This window comes from Sceloporus undulatus, chromosome 1 (genome assembly GCF_019175285.1).
Source record: "Sceloporus undulatus isolate JIND9_A2432 ecotype Alabama chromosome 1, SceUnd_v1.1, whole genome shotgun sequence".
Classification (NCBI taxonomy): Eukaryota; Metazoa; Chordata; class Lepidosauria; order Squamata; family Phrynosomatidae; genus Sceloporus; species Sceloporus undulatus.
The window spans coordinates 41,068,117-41,086,972 of record NC_056522.1 but is presented as its reverse complement, the minus strand read 5'-3'; the positions used below and the strand labels follow the sequence as shown (position 1 = coordinate 41,086,972).

At 42.1% G+C, this 18,856-nt stretch overlaps 1 protein-coding gene across 1 annotated transcript; it reads left to right on the top strand.

The window, feature by feature from the left end:
* Positions 1–4,003: 4,003 nt before the first annotated feature.
* SLC30A10 (solute carrier family 30 member 10) lies at positions 4,004–15,075 on the top strand. The gene is made up of 4 exons (XM_042449961.1): positions 4,004–4,566; positions 6,645–6,751; positions 8,840–9,079; positions 11,426–15,075. Exons 1-4 carry the CDS (start codon positions 4,004–4,006, stop codon positions 11,908–11,910), a joined length of 1,395 nt encoding a protein of 464 aa, XP_042305895.1. The 3' UTR covers positions 11,911–15,075.
* The last annotated feature ends 3,781 nt before the right edge of the window (positions 15,076–18,856 follow it).

The window sequence follows — 18,856 nt, the reverse complement described above, 5'->3', positions numbered from 1 at the left end:
CAGGATGAAGGTAAATGTCATGGCAGGGCAGAAGTCTAATTTGGAGGAGCAATGCCCTCAGTTTGCCCCCACTTCACCCCACTTGCCCCTACTTCACCCCACTTGCCCCTACTTCACCCCAGTGTAGCTACATACTTGTAGGTGTAGTGGTACAAACAGTGTGTACCTCTATGTGATCCTGTGGTCTGTGAATCTGGACTTCTGCAAAAGATTCTGCAAAAACCAAGCTTATTGTTGGGAAAACTAGCACATAATAATATTTAAATAAGAATAACAATACATTAAGTAACATTATATAATAATATAGTAATTCATACTTTTGTTATCCGCTTCTGCTCTTAACATTTTCTTATGAACTGGTTAGTCTACAATCCACTTTAATTATTACTGGCAAATTCTCCTTCTGTCTAATATACACTACAATATATTGAACTATCTTTTATAGCCAGAAAAACTAAACAGTACCCATAAAAATTGGCTGAGTTTATATTTTGCACAGGATGAGAGCCAGCCATGAATAAGGAAGCCGAATTCTAGGATGACTAGTTCTTCATTCTTCATCATACCATGAGCACCTAAATTACTTAAGAGCTGTGGTATCCCTTGCATTTTTAACACATAGTAGAAAATGAATATGCCAAAATATGCCCAATTTAAGAAGGACCTCAAAACCTTCCTATTCCAACAGGCATTCCCCGAGTAAATATCCTGTGGGCCTCCCTCCTCTCTTTCGTGGCCAAGAGGTTGGGCTTTGGGGCTTTACTGTTGGGTTGTTTTAAATATGTTTTTATTGGAATGGTTTGTATTTTAATTATGTTGTGAGCCGCCCTGATCGGAGGAAGGGCGGCATATAAATAAAAATTTTATTTATTTATTATTATTTATTATTTAAAATACCCTTAAGGCACCAGAACCCATCCGAACTTGGAAGCTAAGGGCATTCTGCATGGCAGAAATAATGCATTTTGATACCACTTTAACTGCCCTGGCTCAATGCTATGGAAGTCTGGGATTTGTAGTTTTGTGAGATATATGGCCTTCTCTGACTGAGCTCTGGTGCCACAATAAGCTACAAATCCCAGGATTCCATAGCATTAAGCCATGGCATTTAAAGCAGTGTCAAACTGCATTATTTCTGTAGTGTAGATGCAGCCCAGGTTAGTATTTGGATGGGAGACTGCCAATGAATACCAGGTGCTGGAGGATATTTTACAGAGGAAGGAACTGGCAAAACAATCTTTGAGTCTTGCCTAAGAAAAACCCATGAAATTCACAGGGTTGCCATACTTCAACAGGCAACTTGAAAGTGCGCACAAACATTGAATAAATATCGTTGAGTAAATGAAAGATGGAGCATCAAACCAGTGATGTGCATGAGCCTGCAAAGGTCTCCAGTGAAAGGAGGAAACTTCACCTACTGAACATGATCTTGCCAGATGCCTCTTAACAGCCTAGAAATTGGAGATACTCCCCTCCTGCTATGTTGTTGTTGTTGTTAACTGCCCTCAACCCTGACTCATTACAACCCTGTGGATAAAACATATCTAAGATCTCCTATCCTCCACTGCTCTGCTCATGTCCTGCAAACACAGACCCATGACCTCCCCGATTAAATATATTCACCTGGTATGTGGCTTCCCTTTCTTTCTGCTACCCTCCACCTTTCTTAGCATTACTGTATTATCTTTTCTACTGAGTTGTGCCTTCTCATGATGTAGCCAAAGTACCACAGCCCCAGTTTGATCATCTTGGAAAATCCAGGGAGATTTGGGCTTGATCTGACACTTGTTTGTCTTTTTGGCTGCCCATGGTACCCTCAACACTCTTCTCCAGCACCATATCTCAAATTAGTTTGTTTTCTTTCTATCTACTTTCGTCACTATCCATCTCTCACATCCATACATGGTGATGGGCAATACATTGGCTTGGATGATTCTAACTTTAGTGCTCAGTTGTATATCTTTACTCTTTATGAGTACACAGACATTTATTTTTCCATAGCAAACAGAAATTCAGCAGGTGCTGTGCTTGCTGCCAATGAATGAAATGATGAGGGAGTTTCTCCTGTTTAGTTCCTGGTGAGGAAGGGCAGCTCTACCTGTGTGGGAGGGAGAGAAGGAAAAAAGAAAGGAAAGAAATGCCCCCAAAGTCAGGTTGACCAGACACCCTCCATTTCCAGGACACATCCTACATTTCTTCCTTCTGTCCAGGAGGAATTTCAAAATGTCCTCCATTTGGAGCATGACTAAGACGCATGGCTGTTTATTAACTTTTATTTTGTAACAGCCTACATTTTGCAGTGCCTTGTCCTCCTTTGTGCTTAGGCCAGCTGGTCATCTTGACCCCTTAAAAAGGAGGGGGTAGAGTGGCATAGTGGTTTGAGTGTTGGACTGTGGTCCAAACCATACTGCAAAAATAACCCGGTTTGATACCACTTTAACTGCTCTGGCTCAGTGCTAGGGAATTCTGGGAATTGTAGTTTATTGTGGTACCAGAGCTCTCTGACAGAGAAGGCTAAATGTCCTTACAAAACTACAGCTCTCAGGATTCCGTAGCATTGAGTCAGGGCAGTTAAAGGGGCCTTCGGATGGATTATTTCTGTTATGTGTTTTGGACCTAAGTCTCTGGAGATGAGGGTTTAATTCCCTTGCCTTGGATCAAACACTGACCAGAATGGGGACTTCAGTCAAGAGATCAGAAGGAGATTAGGAATGGGAAGGGCAGCGATGAAGGAACTAGACAAGATCCAAAAATGTAAAGATATACAACTGAGCACAAAAGTTAGAATCAGACAAGCAACTGTTTTCCCTATTACCCTGCTGGACAGTTAAGAAAGGAGATAGAAGGAAAATCAATTCATTTGAGATGTGATGCTGGAGAAGAGTGCTGAGGTTACTATGGACAGCCAAAAAGAGAAACAAATGGGTCCTAGAACAAGTCAAGCCAGAACTCTCCCTGGAAGCCAAGATGATAAAGTTGAGGCTGCCTGTCATACTTTGGCCACATCATAAGAAGCCAAGAATCATTGTGAAAGACAATAATGCTAGGAAAGGTGGAGGGGAGTAGAAAGAGAGGAAGGCCACATGCTAGAGGGATGGACTCTGTTAAGGAGGCCAGGGACATGGATTTACAGGACCTAAGCAGAGCAGTGGAAGATAGGGGAGACTTTCCATCCACAGGGTCACCATGGCTCCAGGGTGGTTAACTAAACAATAACAGGGTCCTAAACACACTGCAGAAATAATCCAGTCTGAGACTGCTTTAACTGCCGTGGCTTGATAATAGGTATTGTATCCAGTTCTGGGCACCACAATTCAAAAAGGGTGTTGAGTATGGAAACCATGCCTTACCTGGGCCCCACAACAAACTCCAACTCCCAGAATTCCACAGCAAAGAGCTAGAAAAAGAGTTAAAGTGGTGCCAAACCGGGTTATTTCTCCAGTGTGGACTCAGCCTCATTTGAGAGAAGGCGAAATGTCTCCCAAAACCACTTTCCCAGACTTTCACTGAGCTGGATTATTTCTGCAGTGCGACCCATAAATTGGAGAGGGCTTGTATAGGTACACAACACACACACACCCCCTCCCTCCCTCCCTGGGAAAGAGGGGCGGAGGGGGCCCTCAGTCTGGGTGGAGGCGAAGGCTGCCCCAAAGAAGGGCTGGGTTGGCCCTGGCCCCGAGGGCCTCCCTATAAAGCCGAGGGCTGGAGGCCAGTCAAGGAGGAGGACTCGCCTCGCCCTCCGTCCAAAGGCTCCTGAGAGAAGAAGGAGAAGGAGGCAGAGGAGGAGGAGGAGGAAGAGGAAGAAGGAGAGGAAGAGGAAAAGGAAGAAGAGAAGGAGGAAGAGCAGGAAGAGCAAAGGGAGGAGAAGGAAGAAGAGGAGGAATAAGAAAAAGAAGTGGAGGAGGAGAAGGAAGAGGAGGAAGAAGAGGAAAAGGCGAAGGAAGGCTAGGAAGGAGGAAAGGAGCGGGAGAGCTCCTGGGGCCCTGCTCCTCTTCCCTGGATCATGGGCCGCTTCTCGGGCCAGACCTGCCGGCTGCTCTCGCTGCTGGCGCTGACGGGGCTGTTCTTCGTGGCGGAGCTGGTGTCTGGCTACCTGGGCAACTCGCTGGCCCTCATCTCGGACGCCTTCAGCATGCTCTCGGACCTGGTGGCGCTGGCGGTGGGCTTGGCCACGGGGAGGGCCTGGGCCCGGCTCCGACAGCGCCGCCGCTCCCGCCCCGGGGCCGCCGGGCCCTCCTCCTCCTCGTCCTCGGGGTCCTCCTTCGCCTCGGGGCGCGGGGAGGTGCTGGGGGCTTTGGGCAACGCGGTCTTCCTGGCCGCCCTCTACTTCACTATCCTGGTGGAGGCCCTGCAGCGCCTGGCCCAGCCCCAGGGCATCCGCGACGCCTTCCTGGTGCTGGTGGTGGGCGCCCTGGGCCTCGCCGTCAACCTCCTGGCCCTCCTCCTCTTCCAGGACTTCTCCCGCTGCTGCCCCCGGCCTCCCTCCCAGCCTCAGGGCAAGGCCCTGGCCACAGACCCCGAAGCAGCCCCTGAGCAGCCCAGCCAGGAGGAGGCAGGTGCCGACGGAGGAGGAGGAGGAGGAGGAGAGGAGCCCCAGCCCCAGCCAGCAGGTGCCCCTCGGCCGCCGCCCTTCTCCATCCTTCCCTCTCTCTCTCCTCCTGCTTCCCTATTTCCTTCCTCCCCACAGTCCCCTTTCTGCTTTTCTCTTCATCTCTTCTTTCCCGACTTCCTCCTCTTGCTTTTCCTCCCTCTCCTCCTTCTTTCCTCTCCTGCCCTCTTACCATAAACCCCCCTCTCTCCTCTTTTCCTCTTCTCTCCATACTCTCTCCTTTGGCTTTTCTTTCTAGTTTCTTCCTTTTTTCTACCATCCCAACGCCCTTCTTCCCCATCATCTTCCTGCTCCCTTCTCTTTGCAGACTCTCTCCTTTTTCATGGCTCTTTCTTTTCCTTATCTCCTTTATCACAATGCCCTTTCTTCTTTTCCTTTCACCTTCTTACCTTTTTCCCTTCCTGACTTTTCTTTTTTCTCCTTCCCTTCTTTCCTTTCCACCCCTTCTCACAACTTCCTTTCTTCTTTCCCCCTTCCCTATTTTCTTCTTTTGCTTTACTTTCTCATTTCTTCCTTATTTCCTTTCCCCCTCTTATCACAATCTCCTTTCTCCTTTTACCTCCATCTTCTTACTTTCCCCCTTTCCTAACTTTCTCCTTTTGCCTTTCTCTCTCTCTCCCTTGCTTCTCTCTCTTTGTCATAAACTCCTTTCTTCTTTCACCTTCGTTTTGTTACCTTCACCGTTTTCAGACTTTCTTCCTTTGCTTTTTCTTCCTTCCTTATTTCCTTTCCCCTTTTTATCACAATGCCCTTCCTTCTTTTACATTCAACATCTTACTCCCCCTCTTTCTTCACTTTCTCTTTTTGCTTCTTTCTCTCTTCTTCCTTTCCCTCCATCTTCCTTTGTTGTTGTCTGCCTTCAAGCCATTTCTGGCTTATGGCAATCCTAAGGCAAACTCATCACAGGATTTTCTTAGCAAGATTTGTTCAAAAGGGGTTTGTCAGTGCCTTCTTTTGAAGCTGAGAGAGTGTGACTTGCCAGGGGCCAAGCGAGGATTACTATGGCCTACTGGAGTCCTAGTCCAATACTCAAACCACTAGACTGTCCTGGCTTTGCCATCTTCCTTTACTTATATGTTCATTTCCCTTGCATTTTTTCTTTCTTTCTTTCCTCGTGAGGATGCTCCATCTTTTCTTGCATGTGCTTAACTTGTGTGTTTTCTCTGTCGTTCTCCTATTATGTCACTAGTGAGACTCACTGAGTAATAATAGAAGGTGGCTCACATATTCCCAGCCTCAGGATTGCTTTTAGCATAAAGCAGGGATGTAGGGAGCCATGTATACTGTCTTGAGCTCATTAGAGGTAAGACAGTCTCTAAATGTAAGCAATAAAATAAAATTATTTCTCCTATTTCTGCCATTTAATTTCATCTCCTATTTTCTGGGTCCTACTTCTTATTTTCTTGTTCTTTTTGGTCATTCCAACATACTCCGTATACTTACCTTTCTACTTTTATCAGCCTTAATTCTGTCTTTTATCAGATTTTCACCTTTCTCCATTTCCTTGTTTTTCCTTTTCTGTTTACTGTTCTCTTTACACATATTCTCCGCCTTCTCCATTTTTCTTTGTTTCTTTCCTTAATGCTCCTTATTTTCCCATTAGTCGCCCTAACTTTGCATTTTCATTTTCATCAGCTTCTCCCAGCAAAAGGCCACCCTCCCTCCCTCCCTCCCCAGCAAATGCTTTTGCTTTTTCATGGTTTCATAGGCTCTTACAGTAAATTGCTTTTCTGATAGGAAAACAAGATGTGAGGAAAGTTGTGGGGCACTTAAGTGCAAATAAATAGATTACATAATTTGTATGGTGGAGTGTGCTTACTTCATGAGTTACCTTTTAAAACAAAGTCCATACAATTACACCCATTACTTTGCTGGCTGATAATGATGCTATATGTGATATGCTTTCTCTTTCTCTCTGTATGTAAGCGTGAGAGGATCATAGGCAAAACTGATTATTATGTTGGACACTTTTAAGATTTAAGCTAGTTTTTGAAAAGACCGGTGTTTTTTCTGTTTGTAGAACTTATACACAACACAGCGTTTCTTCTTTGAATGCAGGTGACTCCCTAAGTACCCAGAAACAGTCTCAAGAGGAGGTGGTACAGAAGAAAGAGAAAAAGTCTGAAGCCCTGAACATCAGAGGTACTGAACCGTCTTTAGAGATCACCTGTTTTGTCTATTCTGTTCTTTTCATACAAGTTTAGACCATGTTCCAAGATCCTTCTGTCATCCAGCAGTTTTTTAAGCCATTGACTAAGGTGGCCCCAAAACCTTCTGCTGCCTAAGGTACAGTAAGAAATGCTCTCCCTGTGGGACTCGAGGCCAAAAATCTCACAAGCCACCTCTTTCCCAGATTTGCAGCAAAAATATAGGCTAATACGCTGCACTGTCAACATAGCTACACCAGAGCTTCATCACTGTAGTTATATCTGATGATGCCACTGCCCAAAAACCTATCTTTCCAGTCTGGGAGCCTCCCAACTGAAGTGTTTCTGAGGTGCTGGAAATTGGGGTGCTGGGAAATTAGATCTGTAGTGTTCTCCTAGGGATTTATCACATGGGGGAAAATTGGGGGTTTAAAAAGTCATTATCTCAGGAAAGATCATGTGAAGATGTTCACACACATCGTAACTAAAGAGGACTTATCCCAGGATAACCAGCAACAAATAATTCATGGGATTTCCCCGTGAATGATTTGTTGCTGGTTGTTCCCTGGTTATTCCCGGGATAAGTCCTCTTTAATCGCGATGTCATGTGAAAATCTTCACCTGGGATTTCCGCCAATTTTCACTATGTGATAAAGCCCCTAATTGTGGGGCTCATTCAGACAAGCAGATGAGGCAGGATCCTGAGGGGCCTCTCCAGCTGTTTGTTTTCAATGCATCCCATGACTGGGAGAGCACTGCAGATGTCATTTTCCAAATGCCACAATCTCCAGATGGGAAATGGCATCTGCAGTGCTCTCCTGGTCATGGGGTGCATTGAAAACAGGCAGTTAAAGACACCTCTGAGGGTCCTGCCTCAACTGCTTGTCTGAATGAGCCCTGCAACGAGGAGAGCACTAGGAAATAACTTCTGCAGTGCTCTCTTGATCCTGGGGTGGATTGAAAACAGGCAACTGGAGAGACCCTTCAGGGTCCTGCCTCATTTGTTTGTCTGAATGAGCCCCACAACTAGGAGAGCACTGCAGAGTTATTTCCCAGCACTCCTATCTCCAGCATCTCACTTTCTGGTCAGGGTTCTGCCAGGTTGCAAAGGTTGTTTTTTGGGGTCAGTTTTAGTCATTCATGACTAAATGACTCCCCAGCAGTTGTGAGATCCTACATCCAGCTTACGATGGCATGACTGCTGAACAGCATGCCAACCATAAATTAAATAATTAACACTTTCATGACATTCCTAACCTGCTACCTAAGGTAGTCAGTTCACTTTGTCTCATGGGGGTTCTGGCCAAATAAAAAGATGGTTGCTCAGATGCAGACTTGCAAAAGGAAAGAGAATGGGAAGCATTTAGCATTTATATGTGGCACCCTGAGAATTTCTATAGCTTTGGCTTCTTATTTGTAATATTAGATTATCCTGCTTTAATCATAGTTGCACAGCTTTTCAGCCTTGCACAGCCAGGCTTAGGAGTGCTTAGTTTGGATTTTAGTTAACACAGGCATAGCATTGGAGAGTGTATGTGAGCACTCACACACAATGCATGCTTTGCTGAATGTACACACTCAGTGACCACAGTTTCCCAGAATTTGAACATATGGCAAAGTGAACACTTGTACTCTTCATGTATGATATACACATGATGTTGGTTCCCACTCTTGCTACTGTACATCCTTGTTGATAAAATGTCACACATTGCTGGGCCTTTGTTAATTTATTCTTCAGTTTTCAAATTTAATATTTTATATCAGATTACTATTCCTGTGGATGCCTCACTAAATATATTAGAAGTTTTTGGATATTGTGCTGTATTAATAGCCTGAATCCTGTTGCTAGTCCTGATTAGAGTAGAGCTGTTGACTCAATTGGATTTATCTGTGTGTAGAACCACCATTCAGCAATTGATTCAATGGGTTTATTTTAGTTGGAACTAAGAATCTTCTAACCTGTGCCATCTTGTTTACTAGATAGTTGTTTCAAAAGTAAATTTTCATCAAGTTTGAGCTTGTTTTTAACAATTTCCTTGAATCTCCCATCAGAGGATAATGCTTCCCTCATCCCTTGTTTTAGGTGTTCTTCTGCATGTGATGGGAGATGCACTTGGTTCAGTTATTGTTGTAATTGCCGCTTCAATATTCTATGCGCTCCCTCTGGAGGAAGGTGCCCCCTGTAACTGGGAGTGCTACATCGATCCAAGTCTGACAATCATTATGGTGTTCATCATACTGTCTTCAGCCGTCCCACTTATCAAGGAGACATCAACCATTTTGCTGCAGATGGTTCCCAAGAGCGTTAATATGCAAATCCTGAGTAAGCTACATTATTTTTACTGAGGCACTTAAAGGGTTGAGGGTTATTGCTGGCATGATATTTCTGGATTATGCACTCACCACCAGCTCTACATTCTCAAGAGCTTTGAGACACTGAGTCACATGGTGGTGTGTCCTAGCAACTTGACTCAAATCTTGATGGATTAGGAAAAGCATGCATTTTGAGAACATGGCAGTGCCACAGTACATGCAGAACAGCAGCCCTGCTTTTTCCTGAAATCATTGTGCACATCACTGTGTAGCAATTTCTGGGCCCCTAATTTTTAATGAAAGATAAATGGATTGACCAGCTGTTTTTCATGATGGAACATCATACACACGGTTACACTATATGCAGATTTTCGTTTTGCCTATTTGTTTGGCTTCTCTAAGGAACAGCTTGTGGAGAAACTCATAGTCCCCAAATCTGTGACTTTGTAGAATGATCCTAAATCAGTTCTACATGCTGAGTAATTTCACAGTTTATATGAAGTTTGTAGTAGTTGAGGAATGCAGTATCTGTCTTCCTAAGAGATATCCTCCAGAGCATGATGGCAAAACAATAATACTTGGCACCTTAAAAACTGATATTGAGGATCCTGGAATACAGCCCAGTGTGTAGATACCAAAATACTTATTGCTGGTTTCTTAACAAAATGATGGTGCTGGTACCTCACCTATATAGACCATAGCATTTTAAAAGGTTTACTCTTACAATCTCACATTTGAGTTATTAAATGTTTTCAAAACTTGAGCTGAATTTTGCTGTCTTTCTGTCCTGTTGGATGGTATGCTGATGCTTCTGCAGCTCTGGCAAACTCAGCATAGCTAGAGTTGGGCAATCACATGGCCCAGTTGTTCTGCCATTTCCAGATACAGTTACACCTCAGTTAACAAGGCAGATGTGTTCCTGGTCATTAGGAACAGAAAACTTTTGGTACCAGAGATAGAAGTAGTATGAAAGAATAGAGATAGGTTCTTGAGCCACAAAAATGAAGATCAATTCAACATGTTTTGGCAAACATTTCATCCAAAACTGTTGATATGCACAGGCAAAATAAAACAACCAATTGCACAGGTATAAACAGAACAAACCATATTGAACCTTTTGAAAATCACCTGAAGGCTTCTTCCAAAATGCATTCAGGGATGATTTCCCTGTTGTAGAAAGCCACAAACATTTACAGTAGTATCAGGTAAAGCAGAATTATTTCCCAGCTTAAGCCTTTTTTGCATTGTTTATTGCAGACATGCTGCTGCAACCTGACACAAAACTCTGTGTTTTTGTAGTTCTTTCAGCATCTTTTTAGTGCCAATACTGGTAGTAAGAGCACAGGGAATTAAAAAGGGGAGGTTGGCCAGATTTAAAAAGATGTTGTAAAAAAGAGCTTTTTTGCCAGATGTTTCGATAATAAATATACCTATACACAGTTGTGTTTTGCAGTTGTTTCAATAAGTTGCATCCAATCACCTTTAACTTTATCTTCTTTGTTTGGAAGCTACTGTAGTGCAACCCACAGGCTATTACAGGCTGACCACAAGGTTGTGGAGCTCATGTTGCTGTACATTGCTGCGATTGCAATGTGTTGCATAAGCACAGTGAAGTTATGGATAAAGATTGATTAATTGATTGATTGATTAAAATATATCCTTCCCTATATCTGAAGATCTCAGGGCAGTTTAGGATAAAATCAATTTTAAAAATAAATAAGAAAAATAATTTTAATGATTTATATTAAATCATTTATCAGTTAAAAACAAGACAAGTTAAAATCAGTTTAAACAATTTAAAATAATGCCAACTATACCACATGTGCAAACTGGGTAAATTCAATTAGGCCGGAAGGGTTTAATAAAAAGCCATGCTTTTACTTAGCAATGAAATATTACCACTGTTGGTCCCAACTTGGTTTCCAAGGAAAGAGTTTTCCACAGTTGTAGTTTCACCACAGTGAAGGCCCTCTCCTATGTCCTCCCACAATGTATTCCCTGCCACTGGTGGGCAACAAAGCTCAGTTCTCAGGAAGGCATATATAACCATCAAGATGCCAAGCCAATTAGAAAAATTACCTTTTGGGACCATGACTCCCAGGACTCCCCACTCAACACAGCCAGTGGCTATGCTGGTTGGGGAATTCTATGAACTGCAGTTTGTTTTTAAAAAAATATTTTTCTAGGCTCTGGTTATTGATCAAGTGCTTAATTCTCCTGTGAAAAGTGTTAATTCTGCATTTTTCTGAGCTGCTACTTAGCAGCATTCCTCTTAAAATGAGTGTTGACAGTGGATTCTTACTTAAGCCTTACTAAATTGATTTTCTCTGCCTTTTTATTGCTTTGTCCTCAACAGCAAACAAACTATTAGAAGTGCCAGGGGTTAGCAGCATTCATGAGGTGCATGTTTGGGAGCTTGTCAAGGGGAAGAACATTGCCACGCTCCACATCAAGTGTCACTCTACATCTGATTATGAAGAGGCTTCTTACAAAATGAGAGAGGTGTTCCATGAAGCAGGGGTCCATTCTGTGACCATCCAGCCAGAGTACCTTGATCAGAAGAGTCCAGAGATCCTGTGCAGCGCCCCGTGTATCTCCAAAGCTTGCGACCCTCACTTGTGCTGTAGCCAGCAGGAAACCTTCCTTGCTCAGGTGAATGGCTACAATGGAAAAGGCGGCCTGTCTCCAACTCTGCAGAAATCCTTCCAGAAGAAGGATGCCGGAGAAATTCCTGATGAACCTACATGGGCTGAAGATGCGGTCATAAAGAACAGTTCCCCAAAGAATGGTTACAAAGAAGCAAGCATTCCCAAGCCTAAAAAAAGTAGTACACGATTTTAGATAATTTAGTATATGTTTTGTAACTTCTCTTGTCTAAGGTGCAAAGCCTTCCCTGGGCATAGCTTCCCTTAGCTAACAGGCACACAGCTGCTGGAAAGTATTTGCCATGGTCCTGGGATGAGACATTTGACATCTTGGTACCAGACTGGTACACATGGACAAAGGATGCAACTGAAGGGGGTATTGCTTGTATTGAAAGAGCCAGCTGTGCATGTAGAAAGCCCTCCAACTCAAGTTGGGCAAGTAATGAATTTCTTCGCTATCTACTCAATAGTCCCCATCCTCAGAAGGTGGGTAGGCACCCCATCCCCCAAGTGAAGACTGTGCCTTCCACTTAAACAGCATGCTCTTTGGGTGCAAGCACTTCCCTTTAAGTATATTTGCCTTCACCAAATATACTCAGTGCAATTTTTACACTGTTTTGACCTAAGTGCAGCTCTTTCTGGGGAAAATATGTCCATGTCTGTTTCTCTCAAGGGTAAATACTTTGTGGCCAAACATGCTTGAATTTCTCTCTAGTCTTACTGAACTGGGATGCAAATTGTTAGCCTTTTAGTACTGTGTGATTTTACTGGGTTTGAGGTGCTTTATTATGACAGAATGAAAGAGGACAGAAGTTTCACTGATCCTTTTTAAAAAACATACCTAGATTTACTCAAAATCAGAAGTGGATGGCTGGGGAGAGGGACAGGCCCCCATGGGTTCATAGAGATATTTAATGTTCCTAACAGGAATGTGGGATGCAAAACTCATGGAAAGCAGGATTTGGGAGCCTGAAAGACAACCTACAAGATGGCAGATGCAGAATCACTTGCATGGTGGCTTTCACTGCATTTGAATTGAATGTAGTGAAGTCAGTCATTTAGAGTGCCTTTGGAGCCAATAAACACAGCTCTTTTGCACTGCTAGTCTGAAAAACCGAGAATTTTAGTATAGGAGTATAAATGACAATTACATAATTTATTCACTTACTGAATTTATTCACTCACCATACTATATGTTCCCCCTGTTGCAGTAATAGGAACCTGAAATTATAAGATGCTGTAAACATCTTGAATATAATTTGTTATGTGAGTTAAGCATTCATGTGAATAATTAAAGATAAATGTATGTTATATTAATAAAAGAAACTGCAATCTGCAGTACCCTTGCACCTGTACATTATTGGACTTCTAAGTAAATTTGCACTGGGAGGTGTTGCACATATACCTAAGCCATGAGCAGTTAATTCTCCCTCCCATATCCTTTTACATATGGTGCTATTCATTGTTGTATTTATTCAAATAATGACACTTTGTTCGAGTTGTTTCTAGGACTTATTTTTAACCAGTTTCTTCTTAGAATTCATTCAGAAAGGTTCTTTACAGTCTGACACCTCCTTCTAAACATCTTTACTGAGCTATATCCCACTGATTGCTTACTTTAAAGAATTCTCCTTTGCTTTATTGAATGAGGATTCCATACAATATAATGAGTATCTTGAGAATCCACCGTTGTTTGGAAAATCGCCTAAGGTTTATAGGTTGTATCACCACTGAAAATGAGAAGGTTTAGTTCCATTGAAAGCCAGAGTGAGAGGTATGCAGAACTTTGGAAAAATGATTGCCCATGGTATGTAGGGGATTCTGGGAAGTGTATCCTAAAAGGGCAAATTATGTCAGCAATGGACATGAAGATGTGGGCAGCCCTTCTCCCTCTAATGAATATGGCAGAATGAGGAGAAGACAGTAAGCAACCTGTATTCTGGATTAACACTTAACATTTCTGCAGTATTTTAATCCAGAGGAAGGAATCACGCAAACCTCCAGATGATGTTAGATTTCTACTCCGAGCATTTATCACCACTGGCTATGCTGGCTAGGACTGCTGGGAGTTGCAGTCCAGAAACTTCTAGAGGGCTACTTGATTCTCACCCCTCTTTTACTCAAATGTAACAAATTAGATTGCTCCAGCATAGGAGTGCAATCCTATTTCAACCTAGAGGAGTAAAGTTTTGCAAGCATACTGGCTACTTATATACAGGTCTGGGATGCAAAGATGGCTGCCTGTTTGGTGGAGTGAGGGAGCTTTATTACTGCCATCCAAGGGCCAATATGTGGCCCTTTGGGGTAGGAAACTATCTAACAGCTATTGTGTTGCTTGGCAAAACTATTTCACAAGGAGATACTGGATACCTCTACATAATAGTGGAAAAATTAATTATACTTGTATAGCCTCTGGTTACATCTATGGTTACACAAGAGTAAAGCCACAAGAGGATTCTGATCAGGGCTTTTCTAACTGCTGATATTCTACATTCTTCTGAGCTGCACTTTACCAGTACATGTGCAGATAAGGCTTAAATCCTCCTGTATCCCGAGAAGCTTATACCTGAAAGAATTAAGTTGACTTCCTCAGATGCATTTGTAAATGGATTTTACAAATCCATTTGTAAGCTTCACTGGCTATAAGCTTCTCTGGAAAGCTCTCCATGGCCCATTCCTTGCTTCACCATTTCCATTTCTTGAGCCAAGAGATCTTCAGCTTTCTTTAGATATTTTGAAATTTGAAAATGCATCTGGGGAAGTAGACTTTGAAAGCTCATGTTGCCAATTTCTTTCAGTTAGTCTCAAAGGTGCTACAAGATCTCTCTACATACTCATTCTACAGACTAACATGGCTATATCTTTGAATTCTACCTGAAAGAGTTGTTAGACTGGTTGTCCTGAACCTCAATACTGCCTTGCTGGCAAGGAACTATAAATATAATCTGCCCAAGTAGTTCTGCTTGTTATCAAGTTATTCTGCTTGATGGGAAGCCTCACTGAAACAAATGATTATTTCTGCTTGTATATTTTTCTGTCACTTAATGGAAAATATGTATGTATTATAGCATAAACAGAGATTATTATCTGTAGTTTAGTATGTGTTCAGTTGTAATATTGTTTTTAATTTTTTCTCTGTATATGTGTATGCATATATATGTATTCTATTTATACTGCATTGTATGAATATACATCTCTCCATAAAACACTGTGATCACAGTTTAAAGAATATGCCTTTCAATGAACTGTACTGTACAAAGGTATTGCTAAACTGATAGTGGTTATAAAGTGGTCTCATTTTTTACTTCTTAAACATACACAGAAAAAATGAATAAGCAATGTAACTTATTTTGGACAATAGATTGTGTTATTTCTTTAAGATAGGTTTTTTTAAAAAAAATAAAAATGTGTAATTTGCTCAAGCTGATATGGTTGCATTTCTTTAATTTCAAACATATAGCAAAGAGATTTAAATGTCGATGTCTGCAGTAAGAATCAGGAATGGCAAAATCAGTTTCTGAAGTAACAAAAATATGCATGATATCAACTGTATTTAAATTATCCTTGAAAAGGCCATTTTTCATGTGATCCAGGGCTGGGGATAGTGTGGCCTCCAGATGTTGCTGGACTGCAACTTCCAAGATTCTACACCACTGATTCTGCTGACTAGGATGTTTATCACACTATGCTCTTAAAGAGGTACTATTCCAATGTGACTCCTCTAGCAGCCTCCTGTTGCATGCTGGGATTGGCAGTTTTAAGGAGTTGAACTTCTCTGCCTGAGAATTCTAAATACCCCTCCTTAAAACTGCCAGTCCCAGCATGCAACAGGAGGCAGCTAGAGGAGTCACACTGGAATAGTACCTCTTTAAGAGCTCGTCTGATAAACGCCTAGGTCTGCTGGGACTTACAGGCAAGCAACATCTGGAAGGCCTCATAATCACCATTCTTGTTGTTGGCACATGATAATAGCAAAATGGAGTGAACGAGGATAAAATGTAAGGGTTTGATAACTTGAATTAATACAGGCAACGCAGTCCCCAAGTGCAAGAAAGATTTTGCAGCATATTATCCCAAACCTTCACTTACTAAGTGATGCCTTATTCCAGTTTTGCAATAGCTTTTATTGACTACCACAGTACTGTGCTGTGAGAGTGATTTTGGCACTATTGCAAACAGAACTTAGAACAATGTGAAGTCGAAGGCTTTCATGGCCAGCATCCATAGATTTTTCTGGGTTTTTCGGGCTATGTGGCCATGTTCTAGAAGAGTTTCTTCCTGACATTTCGCCAGCATCTGTGGCTGTCATCTTCAGAGAATGCTTGCCTGGAAAAAGTTGAGTATATACTGTATATAGTGTGTGAGCCTGGAAATGCAGGAGTGATTTGCATATGTATTGTTCTCTTGCTGATGGCAGGCCTCAGCCTCTTTTGCATTAATGTCCCAGCCTGAGGCCAGCCATCAGCAACAGAACAATACACATGCAAATCACTCCTGCATTCCCAGGCTCACACACACACACACAGAGAGAGAGAGTGTGTGTGTGTGTGTGTACACACACACACACACACACACACACCAAACTTTTTCCAGGCAAGCATTCTCTGAAGATGCTAGCCACAGATGCTGATGAAACGTCAGGAAAAAAAAACACTCTTCTAGAACATGGCCACATAGCCCCCCCCCCCCCCCCCAAAGAACTTAAAATCTCCCAATCGGCAAGGCTGCCAGAAGCGTTAATCCAAAAATGGACCTTTCCCAAGCCTCACCACTCAACATTTCTTGACTTGCTAGTACAATAGTTTATAGGATAGATCCTTTAAAACACTTCATTCTTTATGGCAATGGTGAGCAACTGTGGTGGTTCCAGAGGTTAAACTATCTTGGTGCTAGTGCCAATGAAATGTAGTGGATAGAGTGTTGGGTTGGGATATGGGAAGTCCAGTCTGAACTGAATCATAAAATTCACTGATTTCATAGGGCAGTCATGAGGATAAAGAGGGGAAGAGGAAGATGTGACCAGAGAACAGGTGGGATATAAATTTGAGTAATTTTGGTCCATAATTAGAGTTTGCATAGCCTTGTTCTCAGGACCAGACCTTGCACTCTGCTGAAGAAATATGGGGCTGAAAGGAAGAAGGATTAGTCCTATAGGACTAATTAGTCTAGAATATGAGATTAAGAGAGAGAGAGAGAGATTTCAAATCCGATCTGTGTCATCCTTTCCAAGGGAAAACTATAGAACAGATGCTGTTTGTGTGAGAAAGTAGTTTCTCTCTTAGGCCATTTACATTTCGCTAGACTAATTATTTCATTATTTTCTTACCTTTTAATTTTTATTATAAGATCTGCATAGTCTAATCATCCACCCATTTAACCATATAGATTGTTGAATAAATAACTTTGCAGGGAATGGGAAAGCACCACAACATATTTCTATATAGGCTACAATGCATGCTCACATAAAGGGGCTTTACTTTCTCTGTCCTTCCCCTGCCACTGCTGAGCTATCTGATCTCATGGCTTAAGGCTTCTTTGGCTGTTATTTTTCATTGCCAATCTCCATTTGAAGCTCCATTTTATTTAGCTAGTTGTGGACTTAGATCTTGTTTTCTTTCAGCCGAGCCTGAAGATTTTGGGAGGCTCTTTGCTTGTGTTCATAAATATGGTGAGCACTTATTGTTGTTTTGTGCTTTCAAGTCATTTCCAATTTATGGCAACCCTGAAGAGAACTTTAAATAAACAAAACTCACACCCCAATAAGAAGCCTCCCTGTGAGCAATTACATATTAAACACCTGCTTAAACAAAAAGGTCTTTGCCTGCAGGGTTTAGCACTCAAACCACTATACCATACTATCGATTGGGCACTAGTGATGTACCAATCAAACATAATCTGTCCCACATGTATTTCTACAGGTCAGGTGCTCTAGCCTTTTCCATAATCCACAGAATGCTCTTTATTAATTTTTCTTTCATACAAGCTATTTGGGGTAAAAAAATAACATGCACAATAGCACAAATTTTTCTGTAAGGCACACTAATACATTGCATGTTTGTATATGCAAACATGTGCCCTTCTCTTTTATTTACATCTTCTTCACTTTCAAAAGTGATACAGTATTTTCCCTAGGCACGTACATAAACATCTCTGTACATTTTAAGGGCAATGGATCCTTTCCACCTGGCCAGATTTCCACTGATACGAGTAAGTCCAGCTTCATAAGTCTGCTCTTCCTTTGGAACAGGGTACTAGTTGATCACTTGGTGGATTTCTCTGACATCCCTAGTGACCACATGCTCATCTGCTATTCTCAAAGCAAGCCACCCTTTATGGGGCCCTTTCATATATCATAATTGAAAATTCATGCCATGGTTGGATTGCATGGTGTTCAAGGATGGGAGTTCAACTCCCAACTAAATACTGAAGCTGGAATCCTTTTGGTCATAGAATCATAGAAAGGATGTAAGCACCATAGTCCATCCCCTTACTTTGCAAGAATGCACAACTAAAGTGCTTGTGAGAGATGCTGTCCAACTTGTACTTAAACACCTACAAAGAAGGAGAATCCACCATCCTCCAAAGCAGCATGCATAAATTCCCCTCTATGGAGGTGGACATAGTAGGGTTCCTCATCCAGTGTCAATACACATGCCAATACTCCTTGTGCATATATAGTTATGGATATGCATAGTACATTAATGTGTATAAGCATTTAATTGTGCATACTGTTGCATTTGGTGCCTTGGTTCAATTGTGCAAGATTATACATGTCTTATGTATCATAATTAATGCATAATTGTCTGCTCAGATTGACACTAAGCAACCCAATGCAGAATCTTGGCCTTGGAGTTCTCAGTTAAGCTAAGAGGAGATTCATACACACATCCAAAACAATTTTTCCAGTTTACAGTATGGAATTGGTAGCTGGGTGGCAACCACAGGATAGGAAGATATTACAAAGCAGGACACTGGATCAAGATCTGCAGCACCTGGAGCTGCAGCTACTGTGGCCAGAATTCTGTTGGTATATTTCAGTTGCGTAAGCACCCTTACAGAAGTACTTGGGCATTTTTGTCCAACATAGAATGGTTGCATTCAGTTCATGGTTGCCAAAGTGGAGTTGCACATGTAGTGCAATT

Bases quoted from the DNA above. Each gene is read 5' to 3' on its own strand.
- SLC30A10 (XM_042449961.1), top strand. From the start codon at position 4,004: ATGGGCCGCTTCTCGGGCCAGACCTGCCGGCTGCTCTCGCTGCTGGCG. The intron at 4,567-6,644 runs AGGAGGAGGAGG...TTATACACAACA, and splicing joins GAGGAGGCAGGTGCCGACGG to CAGCGTTTCTTCTTTGAATG. The intron at 6,752-8,839 runs GTACTGAACCGT...CCCTTGTTTTAG, and splicing joins TGAAGCCCTGAACATCAGAG to GTGTTCTTCTGCATGTGATG.